This window comes from Chinchilla lanigera, unplaced genomic scaffold, assembly GCF_000276665.1.
Source record: "Chinchilla lanigera isolate Chin_1 unplaced genomic scaffold, ChiLan1.0 scaffold00011, whole genome shotgun sequence".
Lineage (NCBI taxonomy): Eukaryota > Metazoa > Chordata > Mammalia > Rodentia > Chinchillidae > Chinchilla > Chinchilla lanigera.
Window position 1 is genome coordinate 21,335,965 of NW_004955412.1, and position 17,170 is coordinate 21,353,134.

A 17,170-nucleotide genomic window follows, 5' to 3' on the forward strand; every position below is an offset into this window, starting at 1 on the left:
TCTCTCTCTCTCTCTCTCTCTCTCTCTCTCTCTCTCTCTGTCCTTCCTCTCTCCTTCCCTCCCACCTTCCCTTCCATCCTTTTGGTACCAGGAATCAAACTCACACTTGCCAGGTAAGTGCTGTGCCACTGAGCTATATCCCTGGCCCCAGAAGTCCTTTAAATAGCAGGCAGTTAGAACTGAAAGAGACCTACTTAAATCAGCATTCCCTAAATGAATTGCAAAGGACCTTAAAACAGGGTTCTATGTTCAAATAAGCTGGAAAATGCCAGGCAAGCAAAATTTAAACAAATGTGTGTTTACTTGTTATTTTGTTTTAATTGCAGCACTTCTCAGCATTCACATGCATAACACATTCTAAAATGAGCTGTACAGAAGGTGGAAGGAAGGCACGACTTGCCAAACTAATTTTCTACAGTACTCTCTTTTTCAAAGAGTACCTATAGCAATTCAAAGAATGAGATAGGGTGACCATATGTCCAGGTATGCTCAGGACAGCACCAGGGGCTGCCTCATGTCCTGACATAGTTACCCATGTGCATGCTTCCATTTGTTAAAAGTGTCTTATTTTGGATGGTAAAATATATGCCAGTCTAACCATGGAACAGTTTGGGAAATGCAAATACAAGAATTCCAGTTAGTCCAAATCTGCCCTGTGACGGAGATGAGACCCAGGTTCCCTCACTCCTGGTTCTATACTTTTTCAAGACTGTGTACAGTCAGTTTCCTCTGTAGAGACGGAAGAACTAGAGAGGCCACCAGTCTTAAACTTCCAGGCTCCCTTTCTCTCCTGTGCACATTTCCCTTTCCTGCTCTCTTTTCCTAAGCTTCTTACTCTTTTTCCTTTCCTGCCTGCTGGTCTGGAGCTGCATATGCCCAACCCAGGGTGTGTCCTGGAGTGGGGTGATTTTGGCATCTGTTCTTGTATTTGGCAAGTGTTGGACTTGCAGAACCAGCCACGCTGCTCTCAAGGACCTAGGCTGCAGAGCACATTTACAATAACAGCCCCTCTGGGGACAGGCAGGAGTGTAGGCCTTAATGCTAATGTGGTACATGGTAGACAGATGAGCGGGGAGGGGGTGAGGTCCCTTTAGAAATACACAGGAAATCAAGTGTTGATAGGGCCATGTCACAAGGTCCCAGGACCCGGCAGCATTATTTTCTCCTTGTTTTTGCCTCTCCTTGTCCTCAGTAACGTCATCCTGTTCCCCTGGGAACAACAGCAGGCCTTCGTCTCCTGGCTCAGGACTCCACACCAGCAGCCCCACTGCATCTCAAAATAACTCCAAAGCAACAATGAACTCCTCCTCCAGTTTTAACTCCTCAGGGTAAGATGGAGAGGGGGGCAGCAGAGGCAGCCAGCAGAGCCCAGGGACATGGGAGGAGTTGGGCCAATGCCTTGGGACAGAAACCTTGTTATGGGGCTGGAAAAGGGGAACAGGGGCGGGGGGGGCGGTGCGAGGGGCAGGGAGAGGACGGAGTGGAGAGCCAGACTGGACTGTATCCCTGGGAGGTAGAAGCTGCAGCCAGTAAGCAGTCCTGGCAAGAGGCTGATGTCAACAAAGCCAAAATTTCCATCCTCATTTTGATGGTGGAAATTTCCAAATACTACTTCAGAGAAGGCCAGATCCTTTGCTGGACTTAGGAGTGTTCCACTCCATGCCAGGAATCCAGTTCTCAGGATGTTCTGATGTGAGTCTAGAGCTTAGGCACAAAGAAACTCGGGCTTCAGGAGTGGCTGACCCAAAGAGGGAGGAAAGTGGTACCAATTCCTGTCTTTTATTCCTGCCTGGGATGCTCCTGGGCGTTAGCTCATGAGCCAAAGAATCTACCCTAAAAACTATCCTCAAAGCAGATGACTCGAGAGTCTGCTCTGCTTCAGGAAGACACAGATTTGAAAGTAGGACAACAGGTCACAGACCTGAGCTGTAGGAAGAGACAGACCCACTTGTCCAAATCCAGGCAGTTCAGCAAGGCAGCCAGCTTTTACTGCCCAATTGAGGCATAGCCAAAGAATTGAAATTCCTTGCCTATCCCCAGCAGAGAGAAAAAGGCGGAGAGAACTGAATAATATTAATAGCTTTTGAGGTATAATTCATGTATCACAAAATTCACCATTCAGTAGTTTTTAGTATATTTACAAGATTGTGCAACCATCACCACTATTTAATTCCAGAATATTTTCATCACCCCCAAAAGAACCCCTTTACTTGTTAGCCATCAATCCCTATTCCCCTCTTTCTCCACGAGGTTGTAACTGTAGTTGACCTATTTCTTCCTTCCAGATCTTGGTACCGATGGAATCATCCCACCTACCTCCACTGAGACCAAAATGTTCCTCCCACTCCACCTGGCCCTGTATCCCTCACCGAAAGGAAGGAAAAAGGGACTTGTGCCTTCCATGTATGGACATGACTTTCAGAAGAGTGGAAGAAAAGCCCCATTATGAGTGAACCCACAATCTTGACTTCTTCAGGAACAAGAGCCTCTGGAGAGCCAAACTGTGATTGAACCTTGTGCTGACTCCATATGTTCTTGAAATATACAATACACCCCTCCTGGGAGTTCATCATTTCTCCTGAGCTGGGAGACAGTCTCCATACTGTTATCTTCTAGCTCTAAATATTTTAAATGGCTTCACTCTGGCAATAGTCTTTCAGAGAAAGGACTTCTTGCCATTATTCTCTAACTCACCCATGGGCTTCTAGGGACAGCAATTTCCCTGGTGTGCTCTCCAACTCTGGAATTGATGTGAGCAAACAGAAAAGCACAGAACAGGGGCAGACCAAAGTGCCCAGAGTACAGAGCAAAGAATTTCAAACCACTACAATGGAGATAATGGCTTTGACTTTGAACTTAGCTACAGCCTAAACTGATCTCAAAAATCTGCAGAAAGATTTGAATCGGATATCTCCTCCAAAGCCATGGTGATTTCTTCATTCAGCAGAATTTTCCCACTGAATCTCCTCTTACTCCCATACTCTTTTTAATCTTCCCTCTTTCCTAAAACCAAATCCATTCTTCTTCCATCCTTCCACTCTGCTTCCATCTTTACAGGTGGCTGAGCCAGCTCTGTACTCTGGGCACTTTGGTCTGCCCCTGTTCTGTGCTTTTCTGTTTGCTCACATCAATTCCAGAGTTGGAGAGCACTTGCTCTTTCTCTTTTTCCCTGTGTTTTTCCTTCTTCCATCCTCTGTTTCTCCTGGCTGCAGAAAAGGAAGAACCCATGAGCAAATATACAGCAATGATGCTGGTGACATACTTGTACATAGCCCTTTCCTTGTTTTACATTATGTTCTTTTCTTCTTAATATGGAATTTTCCAGAGAAATGTTTAACTCAGGTGTGAATTTCAAAGACATCTTTGTAATAATATTTTATCTTCTTAAAAAAAAAAAGGAAAAACTAACAAAGTACGAAATATTTAGAGAGTTTCCCATGTGGATTGGGACTCCTTGCTGATTTTTTTGGGAAGATTATCTTTAGAGTCTCTTTCTTTATGGGCCAGTGTATAGAGCTGTAACACGAAGCCACCCAGAAATGGTAATTTTTTTAAAAGATTCCATATACAGGAAAATGTTGAGACTCAAAGAAATGTCTCTGTTTCAAAATAAATTTGTATAATGATGTACAAACTATTCCATTATTGGTATGAAGTTTAAATTCTCCTTTTGTACCTTTTTCTTAGGGGAGGGAGAGATATGAGTATATATAATGAAATGGGGTGGGGAAGAGGATTCAAATTGGTACATGAAGTATATTCCCCCTATGTATGCTAAAAATGACATATATTAATACAAGGCCCTGAAGAGTTCAGGATTCTTATTCTTTGGGACAGAACTACCTTGGGAACAGAATAGGCAAGAGATTGTTTTCTTCCTTTTGTAGGTGTGAGGTCAATGAGTATCCAAGTTCAAGTTATTTGGTGATTTAACAGGTAGAGGCTGAGGCTAATATCTCATACCACAGATATCTTGAACACCGATTATTCAGTATTCAGAGAGGAAAGCAATAGATATTTAAGGCAAAGGATAATTTCATGACTGGCTTTGGAATTAATCACCACCTTTGGCAAGGAGGCTGAAACTATTCTTACGGTTTTTCTTAGGTTAATAAAAATTTAAATAGTTCCACAGGAGCTGGGAGTGAAACTCAGTGGTAGAGCACTTGCCTAGCATGTCAGAGGCACTGGATTCAGCATTCAGTACAAAAAAGTAAGAGAGAGGGAGAGAGAGAGAGAGAGAGAGAGAGAGAGAGAGAGAGACAGAGAGAGACAGAGAGAGACAGAGAGAGACAGAGAGAGACAGAGAGAGAGACAGAGAGAGAGAGAGACAGAGAGAGAGGGGCAGAGAGAGAGAGACAGAGACAGAAAGAAAAAAGAAAGAAAGAGAGAAAGGAGGGAGGGAAGGAAGGAAGGAGGGAGGGAAGGAAGGAAGGAAGGTGGGAGGGAAGGAAGGAAGGAAGGAAGGAAGGAAGGTGGGAAGGAAGGAAGGAAGGAAGGAAGGGAAAAAGGAAAGAAAAATTGTTTCACATTACTGAGGAAAACATTGACTTATGGGAAAGAAAGGACTTTTGAAAGTAATAGCTAGCCTGCCATGGTGGTGCATACATGTATCCCAGCCATCTGGGAGGCTGCGGCAGGAGAATTGCAAGTTTGAGCTCTGCCTGGGCAATTTAACAAGACCATGTCTCTAAATAAAAAAATAAAAAAGGGGTTGGGGTTGTACCTCAGTATGAAGGTCCTGGGTTCAATCTCTATTACCCCTACAAAATAATAATAATGATAATAATAGCTGATAGGGAAAGCCAAAGTTGGGATCACACTTTTGTTGCAAATAATAATAATACCCATGTAGGAAACCTATACATAAATCTTCAAGAGTCAACTGCTCCTGATGTTTGAATGGGGTTTATATTAAGACTTCTATTTCATGCCATGATGTGGGACAACGTCTGTTGACAGAGGTTAATTTCTCAATTAAAAAATGTAGTTAAAAGGGGTGAGTCAAGCATGGTGGCAGGGTCCTAAAATTATAGCTCTTCAGAAGGCTGATACAGGAGGCTTGCTTGAGCTCAGGAGTTCAAGACCAGTCTGGGCAACATAGACCCTATCTCATTAAAAAGAGAGGCGGGTACTTGTGAAGCAAAGGGATTGCAGGGGGATCCATCAGCTATGATTTTAGCATGTAAGGGGACTACTCTGCTACCAGAATATCTGTGCCCATTTCTGTACACATTCATGCATGTATGCACTCCTGCTTGTGTACTGATAGAAGCTGTAGCTGACCCTTTCCTGCCACAGTCCTGCCTTCCTTGGCATCCTGCTCAGTTGAGTACTGAAAGTTAATCTCTTACACTGAGCAAAACTCTGGTTTAAATCTACTTGTCCATATTTTGTAATGAAAAATAAACAGAATTATAGCCTAACTGTTCAGCCTCCAATAGCTTCCAGTCGCTGTTGACTGAGACATTCGCTGAGCAGAATCAAACCTGAAAATGAGTACAGATTCACCTTTTGTGTCTGCAAGATTTTGATCTACTTGGGGGTGTGGCCTTGGCATCAGGATTTTAAAAGCTCTTCAAATGAGTCTCCTATGAGCTCAAGGTTGAGAACCACTGCCCATAAAATTCTTAACTCCAGAGAAATTTAATGGAAGTTTACTTAGCTCATTCAGCATTTAATCAGAGACAAGAATCTAAAGGCAAAAACCAATCATTGTTGAGGCAGAAAGATAAAAGGAAAAAATGTTTCTGCTGCTTTTCAAATTTTAATCGTACCATGTCCAATCTTTCTTTCACTCAAGGTGGGCCCAGCTCTGGGCTTCTAAATCAAGGTAAAGACTTTTGGTCCAGCTCAGAGACTGGATTTATTAATCCCAGGGCTCAAATCAGGAAAGCTGCCTTGAACTGCAAGGGGTATGGGTGCAGTGAGCCTTTCTAGGTCCACTCTATATGCTCCTGGCCTGTGCCCTGGACCCTCCTCCTCCCCAAGATTGTGGGTGGGGGGAGTTTCTTGTAGTTGAAGCCATCTTTTGTTCTGTGTGTCCCCATGCCTAACAATGTGACTAGCACAAATAAAGCGAGTAAGATTTTTTAAATGGAATTCCTTTTTTTGCTAAACTACTTCACATGCCCTTCACTGGGATAGAAATCATGAACACAGAATGTAGTACACATTGATAAGAAATTCTAGTTGTGTGGTGGCAGCATGTCACAGGTGCATGACCCCCCCCCCTCCCCCGCCGAGTCACTCACTGCCTGGGTTCATGCCCAACTCTGCCTCCTGCTAAACATATCACTTTGGGAAAGGACTCAACTGCTTCAGTTTCTCACCTGTAAAATGAATATAAAACCAAATCTCACTCCATAGAGTTACTATGAGGATTAAGACAGTACCTGGTGAGTTAGTAAGGCAATACCATGCAAGTGTTATCAGTGATAATTGTGGTTACTATTGCTACTGTTATGAAATTGGTGGAGTGCTTTCTATTCCCTGCTCATAGCTAAAGACACAAAAATTAATAAAATGTAGTCTCAAGTAAAGATGCTTGAAGCTGAGATTCCAGTCATCCTGGTACATAGACTCATAGCCCAGCAATAGTAGGCACCTTCACTAATGACCTGAGTCTTAGACTTCTGAATCTTTTAATACTCTGTTCTTTCCTGGGAAATGGTGGCAACAAGAAGCAAGTCCCAGATTCAGACACTAGAAGAAAAAAATTGCAACAAAAAATAAAACAGGAAAAAAGTTATAGGTTTGCAAACTCTCCATTTCATGAACTGGGTCTTTCCACGTTATATGTCTTCAGGCTATCATTACCTCTGACCTGGTGTTCCATCACGTTTGAAACAGATCTTCACCTTTTCATGTTGTACTGATTTTAGCTGAATATCCCTGGAGTGGGGGTTCTCAACTTTGAGTGCACATTGGACTCACCTAAGGAGCTTTAAATATGATCGACAACCACACAGAGATTCTGATTTACTTTGGGGTGTAGCCTTGGCACTGGGATTTTAATTAAAAGCCCCTCAAATGATTCTTCTGTGTGCTCAGGGTTGAGAACTGCTGCCCAAACGAGCATACAGATCACTGGGAGCTATGTTAAAAAGGCAGATTCTGGTTTAGTAGGACTGAAATTAGGTTCTGAGATTCTGCGTTTCCAACTAATTTCTCGGTAGTGTAGGTTTTTTGGGTCCATAGACAACACTATGAATAGCCAAAACTGGGGGAGCATGGTAGCATAATTCCCTTACTGAGTAACATCACAGGCTTGCTCTACCCACATAAGAAGACATTTCAGTTTGGTGTCTTAAGCTGGCCTCAGAGGCAGCTAAGGGTTCTTCAGAATAGTGATTCTCAAATAGGACTGATCATCAGAATGGCCTCTGGGCAGATTTTAAAGATACAGATCCCAAGACACCACACTAGATCTACTAATTCAGAACATTAGAGGTGCAATCTGCACAAGAATATTTTGAAAAAACTTTCCAAGTAGCATTGATGGTCGACAAGTTTTAGGAACGGCAATATCCTTCCAACATAGCATTCCATTCATTCAACCAACAAATATTCATTGCACCTATCAGGTACTAGATACTAGAGAAATAGATGAAAAGAATGCCATCCTAACCTTTGAAGGCTTGGCAAGATAAATGATCAAAAATGAGAATATTTATTATTCCCTAGGTGTAGTATAAACATACCTCTACTAACGGTCTTTTCTGAAGTATGGGCCCATCAGCATTCCATTATTGCCTGTCTGGATCAACCCAACAGACACACTTTTTATCCTATCTGAGTCTCCCTATTTCTCCTTTCATTTCAAACTTACTCTCTTTAGTGTTAAAATAGTCTTAGGAGAAAACATTTATCTAATGTGAAATAAAAAGTGTGGACATTTATGTAATCAAGTGACTTTTATGTCTTAGCCACGATTCCAAGCACTTGGCAGATGTAATCTTTTAAAATTCTTCCAATAATCTTACGAGATATTATTTCTCTCCCCATTCTGTGAATGAGAAAAGGAAAGCCTAGATTAGTTAAGTAACTTGCCTCAGAGCATACCAAGCAGGATTTACTTGTTGTCTGAGACAGGGTCTCACTATGTAGTCTAGACTGGCCTTGAACTCCTTGTGATCCTCTTGCTTCAGTCTCCCAAGTGCTGGGATGACAGGCAGGTGCCATCACACCCAGCAGCTTTTAAGTCTTATCCTGTATTGCCCAACTGGTGAGAGCACTAAAATTAGAGTAACTTTTAATTCACAGGTCTGTTAATCAGTTATTTGTGTGCTTATTTCACAACTCAGAGTCAAGCAGGAGGGCAAGGACCATGTCTTGCATCTCAGGGATGCAAGCACTTAGAAGGTGCTCACTAAGTGCTTCGAGGATGGGCTGTCCCAACGTAAGGAGAGGAGGAATAGAAAATGATTAAACAGACAGCAACAAACAAACGAGGGCAACAGCCTGTTGGTCCTACATCGCCATTAGATCACCCACCCTTCTCCTGTCCAAAGCAGGAGCACCCTCCATTCCCCTGCTTTCTGCAGGAACCGGCCTCACCCAGCGGCATCTACGCTCTGTCCTCCCAGCCAGCAGATGCCCCCAGACCCCCCGGCTCCTCCTCCTCTGCCGTCACAGCCTCGTCCTCTCCCCCTCCTTCCTGTTGCTGCGATCCGGGCCCTGGGGCTGCGGGCGCCAAAGCGCCGAGGCTTCCTGGAGCGCCTGGCCAGGTAACGGCGCGGGGCTGGGTGGGCACTGGGTTGCGCTCGGGCGCGGGAGTGACGCGCCCGGCCTCTGATGGGGTTGGAGGCGGGCAGGCGGCCGGCCTCGTCTCGGGAGGAAGAGGGTGCTTCCGCCCTTGGGCGCTAGGTCTTAGGATAACGGTCCTGGGCTCCGGGCACAGTGTCCAGCCGGGCCGCAGGCAGGTCCGCACGGAGGCGACCGCGCTCCTCTCGGCACCCGAGGCTGCAGCTCGCCGCCAGCCACGCCTGCTCCTGGGAGGCCCGGAGCTCGGTGGGCCCGCCCCGCCCGGAGAGCGCCCTCGGGGAGGGGAACTTGGGGCTTCCGAACACCCTTTGGTCCTCCCACAGCGCAGGCACCAGACGCGCAGCTCCCAAGGTCACGGAGTTGCATCTGCCTTTTGCAAATGTCTTGTGCTTTTATTCGAGTGTTTGTAAATGGGCTACTGTTTCCTCTGTTGAGCCAGGGAATTAGGATTCAGAGAAGAGGACTCTAAAAATAACTAATCGGCATGTCCAAAAGGGCTGATCCGCATTACTGGCTAGTGACCCTGGCCTTCAAAAGGAAATAAGAGGGTCAGTTCTTTTCACTGTGGGTGCTTTGTATTTCTGGCCCTCGAACTGAAAATTGGCCTAGAAGTTTTACAACATTTATCTTAGAATTCCGTGTCAGAACCGAAATGGACTACAGAGTTCTCCAGTCCTTTTTTTCCTTTCTCCCTTTTTCTGTTCCTTCTTTCTTTGGTTGTTGTTTGGAAAACACACTCTACAGGTGAAAGTGAATTTTCCACACTCATGCTGCAAGCTAGGGGCAGAGAGAATGGAACTTGGGTCAATGAGACCCAGACACCTACTATTTTCTTGATTTCGGATGAAAGCTGCACAGAACTTGACCTTCATAAAGCCCTCTCAGGATAGCATTCTTGGGAGTGGCTTGTGTACTGAAGCGAGTTAGTCCACAGATAGCATTTCATTTATCAGAATAGAGTTTAGCAGTAAGTGTAGTCGTGCAGAAAATTCCTGCTGAGATGTCACAGATAACTACAATAGTTTGGACTTTTTTCATTTGTACTTTCAACAGAGAAGCTAATGAATATTAAAAGTGACATCTTCATCATTTTTGGATTTTAGTTCTGAGAGGCTAACTTGATTAAGTTTTACTTGTTCTTGTTCAAATATTTTTGTACCAGTAAAAAGTCCAAATGTAGCTTTCTGACTTTGTTTCATTTTTAACTGAATAATTGCCTTAAAGATATTTATATCTCAATGAGCTTCTCCTACCTTAAAATCCTTCTGCTTTCCCTCTGGTAAATATTTGAGTTGGATTTCAGAACAGAAATAGGATTTTTTTTCCCATCTTTTAAGATATTTGGACTCTGTTTAGTTCTATATTTAGTTTTACCCCAAGTTTTGATTTCAGCTGATAAACCTATGACCCAAATCCAAACCTCAGCCAAATTTACTTTAAGCTTAAAAATACCAGAAACCTCCCTGTATTATATGACTTCTAGCAGAGCCCAAAAGGGGCCATGTTTTTTTTTTCATGAGAGCTTCACATTGAGCGTTTTTGAAATGTTAAGATATTATCAGATACATGCGCTTTATTGTCTCTGTATTACTGCCCAAAGCCAGTCATGGCTGGAGGGTTGTCACTGACATTTGCTCATTGTAACATGTGACCTTAGCTACCAAGTCAGAATGCATTTCCTCCTTTTCAGTTGTAGAGCTTCCACCAGTTGTCAGCGCATTATCTCTGAGGAACCTGGGGTTATGAATACAACCATACTTAAATAGAAGATTTTTAGGTGTTTCAGTAAAGGCAGGGTTTTTGTACTATTCTGTAGTAGTAATGCAAACATATACACAGAACTAGCCAATGTAGAGGAAGAAATGTCTCAGTAAAGGCAATGTTTTAGTACCATTCTACAGTAGTAATACAGACATATCCACAAAGTGACCCAATGCTCTTTTCTTAGGGTGCATCCTTTGTTTTTCTGGTTTTGGTCTTTTCACCATAGGATGGCATTAGCCCTGTGTCTGCAGGTGCTGTGCAGTCTGTGTGGCTGGCTCTCACTCTACACATCTTTCTGCCACCTGAATAAGCACCGAAGCTATGAGTGGAGCTGCCGGCTGGTGACATTCACCCATGGAGTCCTCTCCATAGGCCTCTCAGCTTATATTGGCTTCATTGATGGCCCATGGCCTTTTACTCATGCAGGTAGGTAGGGGACATTAGAGATTTTCTCTTAGGATTTATCATTTGTGGGTACACTTCAAAGAATGGGACTTTAAAAAAAGATTTTGTATAGTATTGAAGAATAATTCCCATGCTAATTTGTATTGCAGTATTCATTCTTTATTGTTAACTCTGATATCATATATGTTGTCTGTTGCTTCTGCTTTTTATAACTCTATTTCAAAACCAATTTTAGATTTCTTCTTACAATTTAATCAGTTAGCAAAATACAAAACATAAAGCCAATATTGATATCTTGCACCACTCCAGATAGATACAAACAAAACTATATTGTACATTTTAACTATTTTGGTAGACTGCCATTTTTATTCAGTCACATATTGGAAGGACATCATCTTACCATGTCTATGGATATAACTCTCTCTCTCTCTCATCCTTTCTAATTGTTACAAAATAATTTCCTATCATTATTTGGGGCATCTGGGTTAATTTTTACATCACTAAATGTACAAATGTTATTTCCTTGGATACCAAAGTTGTTTGCCATTGCATTGTTGGATGGGACTGCCATAACAAAATGTCACAGACTGAGTGGCTTAAAAACAGACATTTCTCATAGTTCTAGAGGCTGGAAACCCAAAATCAAAATGTTTGGGTTGGTTTTTTTTTGTTTTTGCAGAAGCCCATCTCCTTGGCCTACAGATGGCCCCCCTCCCACTGTGTGGTCACCTGCTTGCCCTCCTGTGTGTGTCCTAATCTATTTTTCCTATCAAGATGCCAGTCACATTGGAATAGGGCCCACCCTAATGATCCTGTTTTAATTTACTGCCTTCTTAAGGTCCCATCTCCAAAACTGTCACATTGAGGTATTGGTACCCAGGGCTTCAACATGAATTTTGTATCTGAACGTCTTTTTTTTTTTTGTCATTTTGAGACAGGGTCTCACTATGCAGTTCAGGCTGAACTTAAACTCACTTTGTAGCCCAGGCTGGCCTTGAACTCACAGCAATCCTCCTGCCTCAGCCTCCCAAGTGCTGGGATTACAGGCGTGCGCCACCACGCCCGGCCAACATGAATTTTGGAAGGACACAATTCACCACATAACTGCCCTGGAATATGATTTTTTATAACGTTTCTTAGATTCTTTAAAAATTTTCTAAGATTCTCATGTTGAGTTTCTGAATTTTCCCCAAAGCTGTCAAACTGAGGAATAGTAGTTTTTAAGTTTTGTGTTTTATATGACAGTTATTAATAGTTTCAAACATGTCAGGTCCTTGTATCCTGTATTCTTGGACAAGGGATGTCAAGGGATGGTTTGGGATGGTTTCAGGAGGGATAGAGCTGCCAGTGTCCAATAACTTTCCCATTCAACTGCAAAATTAATCTGACATTTAGGACAGATAACAGAATGACTCAAGAGTCTGGAAACAGACTTTAAGCTTTTTTTTTCTTTGTGTGTGTGTGTGTGTGTGTGTGTGTGTGTGTGTGTGTGTGTTGTTGTTGTTTTTTCTTTTTAAGGCTTAGGATTCTAATTGAAAGAACAAAATTATTTTGTACAGTTCCATAGAGAATACACTGAAACTATTGCCTACCGTCACTCCTTGAAGTCTGATTTATCAGAATAGCATTTTCTGGGGCTAGGACATCATTTAGTGTGACAAAGACCCAGGTGTTACATTTTAGTGTTTTTTGGTTACTGTTACAAAGCTTGGGCCTGGCACTGTTTTTGTCTCCTTCAGTGACTCAAAAGGGTTGGAAAGACAACAGCATAGGATCCCTGTGCAAGATGGCACAATTCTTAGTCACTCAATCTGGTTCTGTCTTGGTTTGTTTCAGGATCACCCAACACACCTCTCCAAGTTCACGTTCTGTGTCTCACCCTGGGCTACTTCGTCTTTGACTTGGGTTGGTGCATCTACTTCCAGTCTGAGGGTCCCCTGATGCTGGCTCACCACACATTGAGCATCTTGGGCATCATCGTGGCCCTAGTGCTTGGGGAGTCGGGCACAGAGGTCAATGCAGTCCTCTTTGGAAGCGAGATCACCAACCCCTTACTGCAGTTGCGCTGGTTTCTTCGTGAAACAGGGCACTATCACAGTTTCACTGGAGACGTGGTGGACTTCCTCTTCGTGGCTCTGTTCACTGGAGTGAGGATTGGTGTAGGAGCTCGCCTCCTTTTCTGTGAAATGGTTTCACCCACACCCAAGTGGTTTGTAAAGGTTGGGGGAGTAGCCATGTATGCTGTGTCTTGGTGTTTTATGATTAGCATCTGGCGCTTTGCATGGAAGAAAAGCATCAAAAAGTATCACGCCTGGAGAAGCAGGCGGAGTGAGGAGCGGCAGCTGAAGCATAATGGACATCTTAAGATACACTAATGAAGGCTTGCTCCAGATAGCAGAATGGGTGAAGTCAGCCATGGGAACCGGGTTGGAAATATGACTGATACAGAATCGTGCTTCTAACAAACTTAGGTTTCCAAAAAGGGCTAAAATTATTGATCACTTTGGTCAGTCTTCAAGCTGAGCATACAGTATTAAAACACTAGCTTCCACAGTGACATGGTTGTTGAAACTGAGGATTGTCAGTTGGTAGAGGTCAGCTCTGTGAGGTGAGAACTGCTGGCATTCCTTTTTGTGTGGTGAACCTAGGTCCTCTTGTCCCAGGAAGGCTTGATATGCAGACAGCTTTGAAAGCAACCTGGAAAAGATAAGTACTGTTTCTTTTTCCTTTGAAGAAGTAACTTCTTCCGTGTATACTTATTCCTGCTTCTCATGTAGCAATCTGTGGAACTTTACTACATAAACTGTTAAGTGAGGGACTTCGAGGAAGAACATGCTTTTGACATTCTGAACACTGGCTCAGGAAATTGGATCTGCTTTAAAAAGGAGAATGTTTATATTTACTGTGTCATAGGTCCCTGAGACCACCCCCAGTTCCATGGTTCACTAGCAACATTTACAGAACCCATCATACAGTCTTACAGCTTTGATCTATGATAGTGAAAGGACACAAAGAAAAATCAGCAAAGGGAAAAGGTACTGGGGGCAAAGTCCCAGTGAAACCAAGCACAAACTTCTTGAGTCCTCTGCCATTTGGGTCCTGCAGGATGTGCTTAATTCCTCTCGTATGGACTTCTGACAAGCTTTCCTACCAGGGAAAGTCATGAAGAATGTGGTGCCCAAGGTTTGTGTTGGGCACCGGTCATATAGGCAGCCTCTGCCTGGAACATAGCAAAATTCAAAACACCCAGCAGGAAAGCAGGCATTCACCATAAGCCATATTGTTTGCCCAGACAGTTTAAGTGCAGTTGCCAGTTGTATCAGTTAATGCCTAGAGCCTGACCCACCCTTCGGAAATCTTAGTTCTCAGATGCCGGCCATGGGCCAACCTTGCAAGCAGTCCTTTCCAAGGATAGTAGTTCAGGCCTGCTACATTAACTCTTTTCTGCATAAAAATCATACAGCTGGGGGTTTGGATGCAAGATGAATGAAGTGTGGGTAGATTTACCAAGTCCTGTTGTACGGGTTCTGCCCTACCAGGAAAACTATGCCAGTTCTCAGGGCTTTTGTGCATTAATCTCCTAGGCATGAGAGGCCATGACTAAATTCCATAGGGATTTACCATGTGGATTCCACTGTGCTTGAGATGGGAGTTCAGGTTACAGCTTGGCTGTACATAATTGCAAACTAGAACCAAAGACTGTAGTGTGGGTACTGGTCTCAGGGTGATGAGGCTAATTTTTAGAAATTCTTTTTTTTTTTTTTTTTGGTAAATTTCAGATACATCCATTTTAGTACTCTTACTACCTTTTCTCCTTTCTCTAAAACAGGTGCATGTCTTTAAAGACAAACTAATATGGCAAGGCCAGTCTTGGAAGAGAAAAATATTTCTTAGTGTGATAGTCTCTGATCTCACATTAGAAGCAAGAGTACAAGCCTAGAACAAGGGTTTAGGAGTTAAGAATTCTTGGATTCTTTAAACTAATTCTGCTATTCATTTGCCGGATCGTTTGGCCAGTGCACTTGTTTACTCTCTCCTAAACCTGTTGTGAATGAATGAAATACCCTGTTTTCTATTTCATAAAGATATGTGAAGTTCTGTTAATGGATGTCTTTAATGCAGTGCTTTTATGAAAAAAAATGAAGCATTGCTTACTTATTCCTTGTTTCTTTATTTATTTTTACCATGTTCTTTAGAATGGTGGTGATTGGTTAGCTCAGTTGGTGAGCCAGCAAATGGTGCTATAGAAATCAAGACCAATGATCAGTAGCAAGTGCCATTCCACTCTATGGTCTCTGGTGATACTAATCCAATGAGTGACCTTGAAAATGGATGTCACTGGCTATAGAAACAAGGCATGAGAAAGTGATTGGAACCACATAAAGTTATTACTGCAGAAGGAAAAGCAACTATAAAGCATGTTAACTTGTCTTTTTAAGATGCCTGTAATTTAGTTAAAGAGTTTTTCTGGGCATTGAAATAATCCAGCAGATATAGCATCTCCACCTCTGTTTCTATGATTAGTGTCCCTAAAATGCTGGTGAGCTTCTTTCTAGCAAAACTGTGGGCAAAGTAGGATGCTGGGGAATGCTGATTTCATCAAAAGCCCAGTAGAAAAGAGTGGCTTGGCACATGAGCTTAAGAAAAAAAAAGAAAGAAAGAAAAATCTAGCTCTTGAATTTTGGCACGGTATAATCTGTTCCATACCAGACAAATGAACAGGCTTAATCTGGTACGAGTTCTTTTCTGTCTTACCCTTCAGAAGTGAAGGGATTGAAGATCTTGCTATTTGAGACACTCAAGGTAATGTATGTAGGGTCTTTTTCTTTTTTAGATAATGAGAAACCTGGATAAATGATAAGAGGAAGGGAATCCTTCATTTTAGCTTTTCTTGATGTTGTAGCTATTAACGACAAAGAAACTTCTCTGAGAGAAAAATGTGAAGTGAAGATGACTCATCAGTAAGATGTTGACTTTTTACATCACAGGTAAATGAAGGGCTAATGAACCTGTGCTATGGCTGGAGAAAAAAATAATTCATTTGCATATGGATTACTATGTAATGATAACTAACACTGTTGAAGGATTTATATTTCAATATGATTTGTACTAAATTTTATAAAAATAAAGTAACTTTTTATAAATCCAGAGTCTGCCTTTTATATTTTTGCTGTGATTTGGCCAAGGATTTTTTAAAGAAGCCATTGGCTTCTAGGAATACTGATCATTATTCATAATTACTGGTGAGACACCACTAATCTGTTGCTTAGCATTAATTGTCCTTACTATATTTTTATTTGAGTGGATAGTAATCAACATACATCAAATAGTTTGCTGAAAAAAGAGCTTAATTCTTTTTGGTTCTACCACCTGTTTGGGCAGTGGCCTTGACAATGATGATGTGGGATGAGTCCACAAAGACAAGGCCTCTGGCTCTTCTGAGAACTGGACTCCCAATCCCTAAAACAGTCCTGGACATATAGTACGTACATAATAAGTGTGTTGAAGAAATGGATGAAGGATGAAGGTGTGCTGGAAAACATCCTCAGAGAACCTGTCCAGTGGATTGGCCAGTAGTATCAGCTTTCTAGGTACCAGACTGATCCTTTACCTAGGCCAATGTGTCTTCTGAAGGCTTTCTCTACATGGAGCTTTTAGAACAGCAGAGCTGCCAGCAGTTACCAAGGAGCAAGATTTCAGGGGATGTTTTTATCATTAGTGCTTTGTGGTTGACTACGGAGATTTTCATTATTAATTTCTTTTTCTTTTAGTTCTGGAATGAATAACTACTGGTTATTCAATCCTTTGATTACCCTCTTCTGAAGCTTTCCTTTGCTCACAGCTAGAACCTTGGGTCTGTTAAGTTTAGAAAGATCTTGAAGTTTGCCAAGAGGTTTTGTATACAAGGAAGAGAAGGTGAATTAGGAAACTTTCCCAGTTTGTTTTATTCCCTAAGCTTAAGTACTGAAAGCATACCTGAAGGGAAGATGGGAACTCATTTTCTTTTTTTTTTTTTTGGTGTTTTTTTTTTTTTTTTTTTGGTTTTTCTCCGGTACCGGGAACCGAACTCACGACCTTATGCTTGCCAGGCAGGCGCTTTTTGCCGCTGAGCTAAATCCCCAGCCCTTCATTTTCAAAATGTATGATTTGATGAATCATGGGGTCCAAATCATTTGATACTTTCACAGTAACATCATTAGAATGAGGAAAAATAAGACTTTTAGTGTACTTAACA

The 17,170-nt window shown here is 42.3% G+C and overlaps 3 protein-coding genes across 7 annotated transcripts in view; all 3 read left to right on the plus strand.

Annotated features, from left to right (window-relative positions):
• Window positions 1-3,638, plus strand: part of Pou2f3 (POU class 2 homeobox 3) — a 78,214-nt gene extending 74,576 nt beyond the window's left edge. For both annotated transcript variants that reach the window (XM_005378347.2, XM_013511247.1), the window contains exons 12-13: window positions 1,193-1,328; window positions 2,286-3,638. In XM_005378347.2, coding sequence (XP_005378404.1) covers window positions 1,193-1,328; window positions 2,286-2,325 — 176 coding nt within the window. In that variant the 3' untranslated portion in view covers window positions 2,326-3,638. The remainder of the gene's footprint in view (window positions 1-1,192; window positions 1,329-2,285) is intronic.
• A 4,861-nt stretch (window positions 3,639-8,499) lies between these two features.
• Window positions 8,500-14,711, plus strand: Tmem136 (transmembrane protein 136). 3 transcript variants are annotated; one of them, XM_005378348.2, is made up of 3 exons: window positions 8,500-8,729; window positions 10,757-10,956; window positions 12,772-14,711. In XM_005378348.2, exons 1-3 carry the CDS (start codon window positions 8,596-8,598, stop codon window positions 13,308-13,310), a joined length of 873 nt encoding a protein of 290 aa, XP_005378405.1. In that variant the 5' UTR covers window positions 8,500-8,595; the 3' UTR covers window positions 13,311-14,711. The 3 variants fall into 3 exon arrangements, with proteins under 3 accessions (XP_005378405.1, XP_005378406.1, XP_005378407.1); XM_005378349.2 differs by having other exon boundaries at window positions 8,645-8,729; window positions 10,768-10,956; XM_005378350.2 differs by lacking the exon at window positions 10,757-10,956 and having other exon boundaries at window positions 8,658-8,729.
• Arhgef12 (Rho guanine nucleotide exchange factor (GEF) 12) overlaps window positions 8,707-17,170 on the plus strand; it is a 153,281-nt gene continuing 144,817 nt past the window's right edge. For both annotated transcript variants that reach the window (XM_013511068.1, XM_013511069.1), the window contains exon 1: window positions 8,707-8,729. The gene's annotated coding sequence lies outside the window, so the exon portion shown is untranslated. The remainder of the gene's footprint in view (window positions 8,730-17,170) is intronic.

Coding starts and splice junctions, on each gene's coding strand:
- Tmem136 (XM_005378348.2), top strand. CDS start 8,596: ATGCCCCCAGACCCCCCGGCTCCTCCTCCTCTGCCGTCACAGCCTCGT. Junction 8,730..10,756: donor TTCCTGGAGCGCCTGGCCAG/GTAACGGCGCGG, acceptor TTTTCACCATAG/GATGGCATTAGCCCTGTGTC. Junction 10,957..12,771: donor ATGGCCTTTTACTCATGCAG/GTAGGTAGGGGA, acceptor GGTTTGTTTCAG/GATCACCCAACACACCTCTC.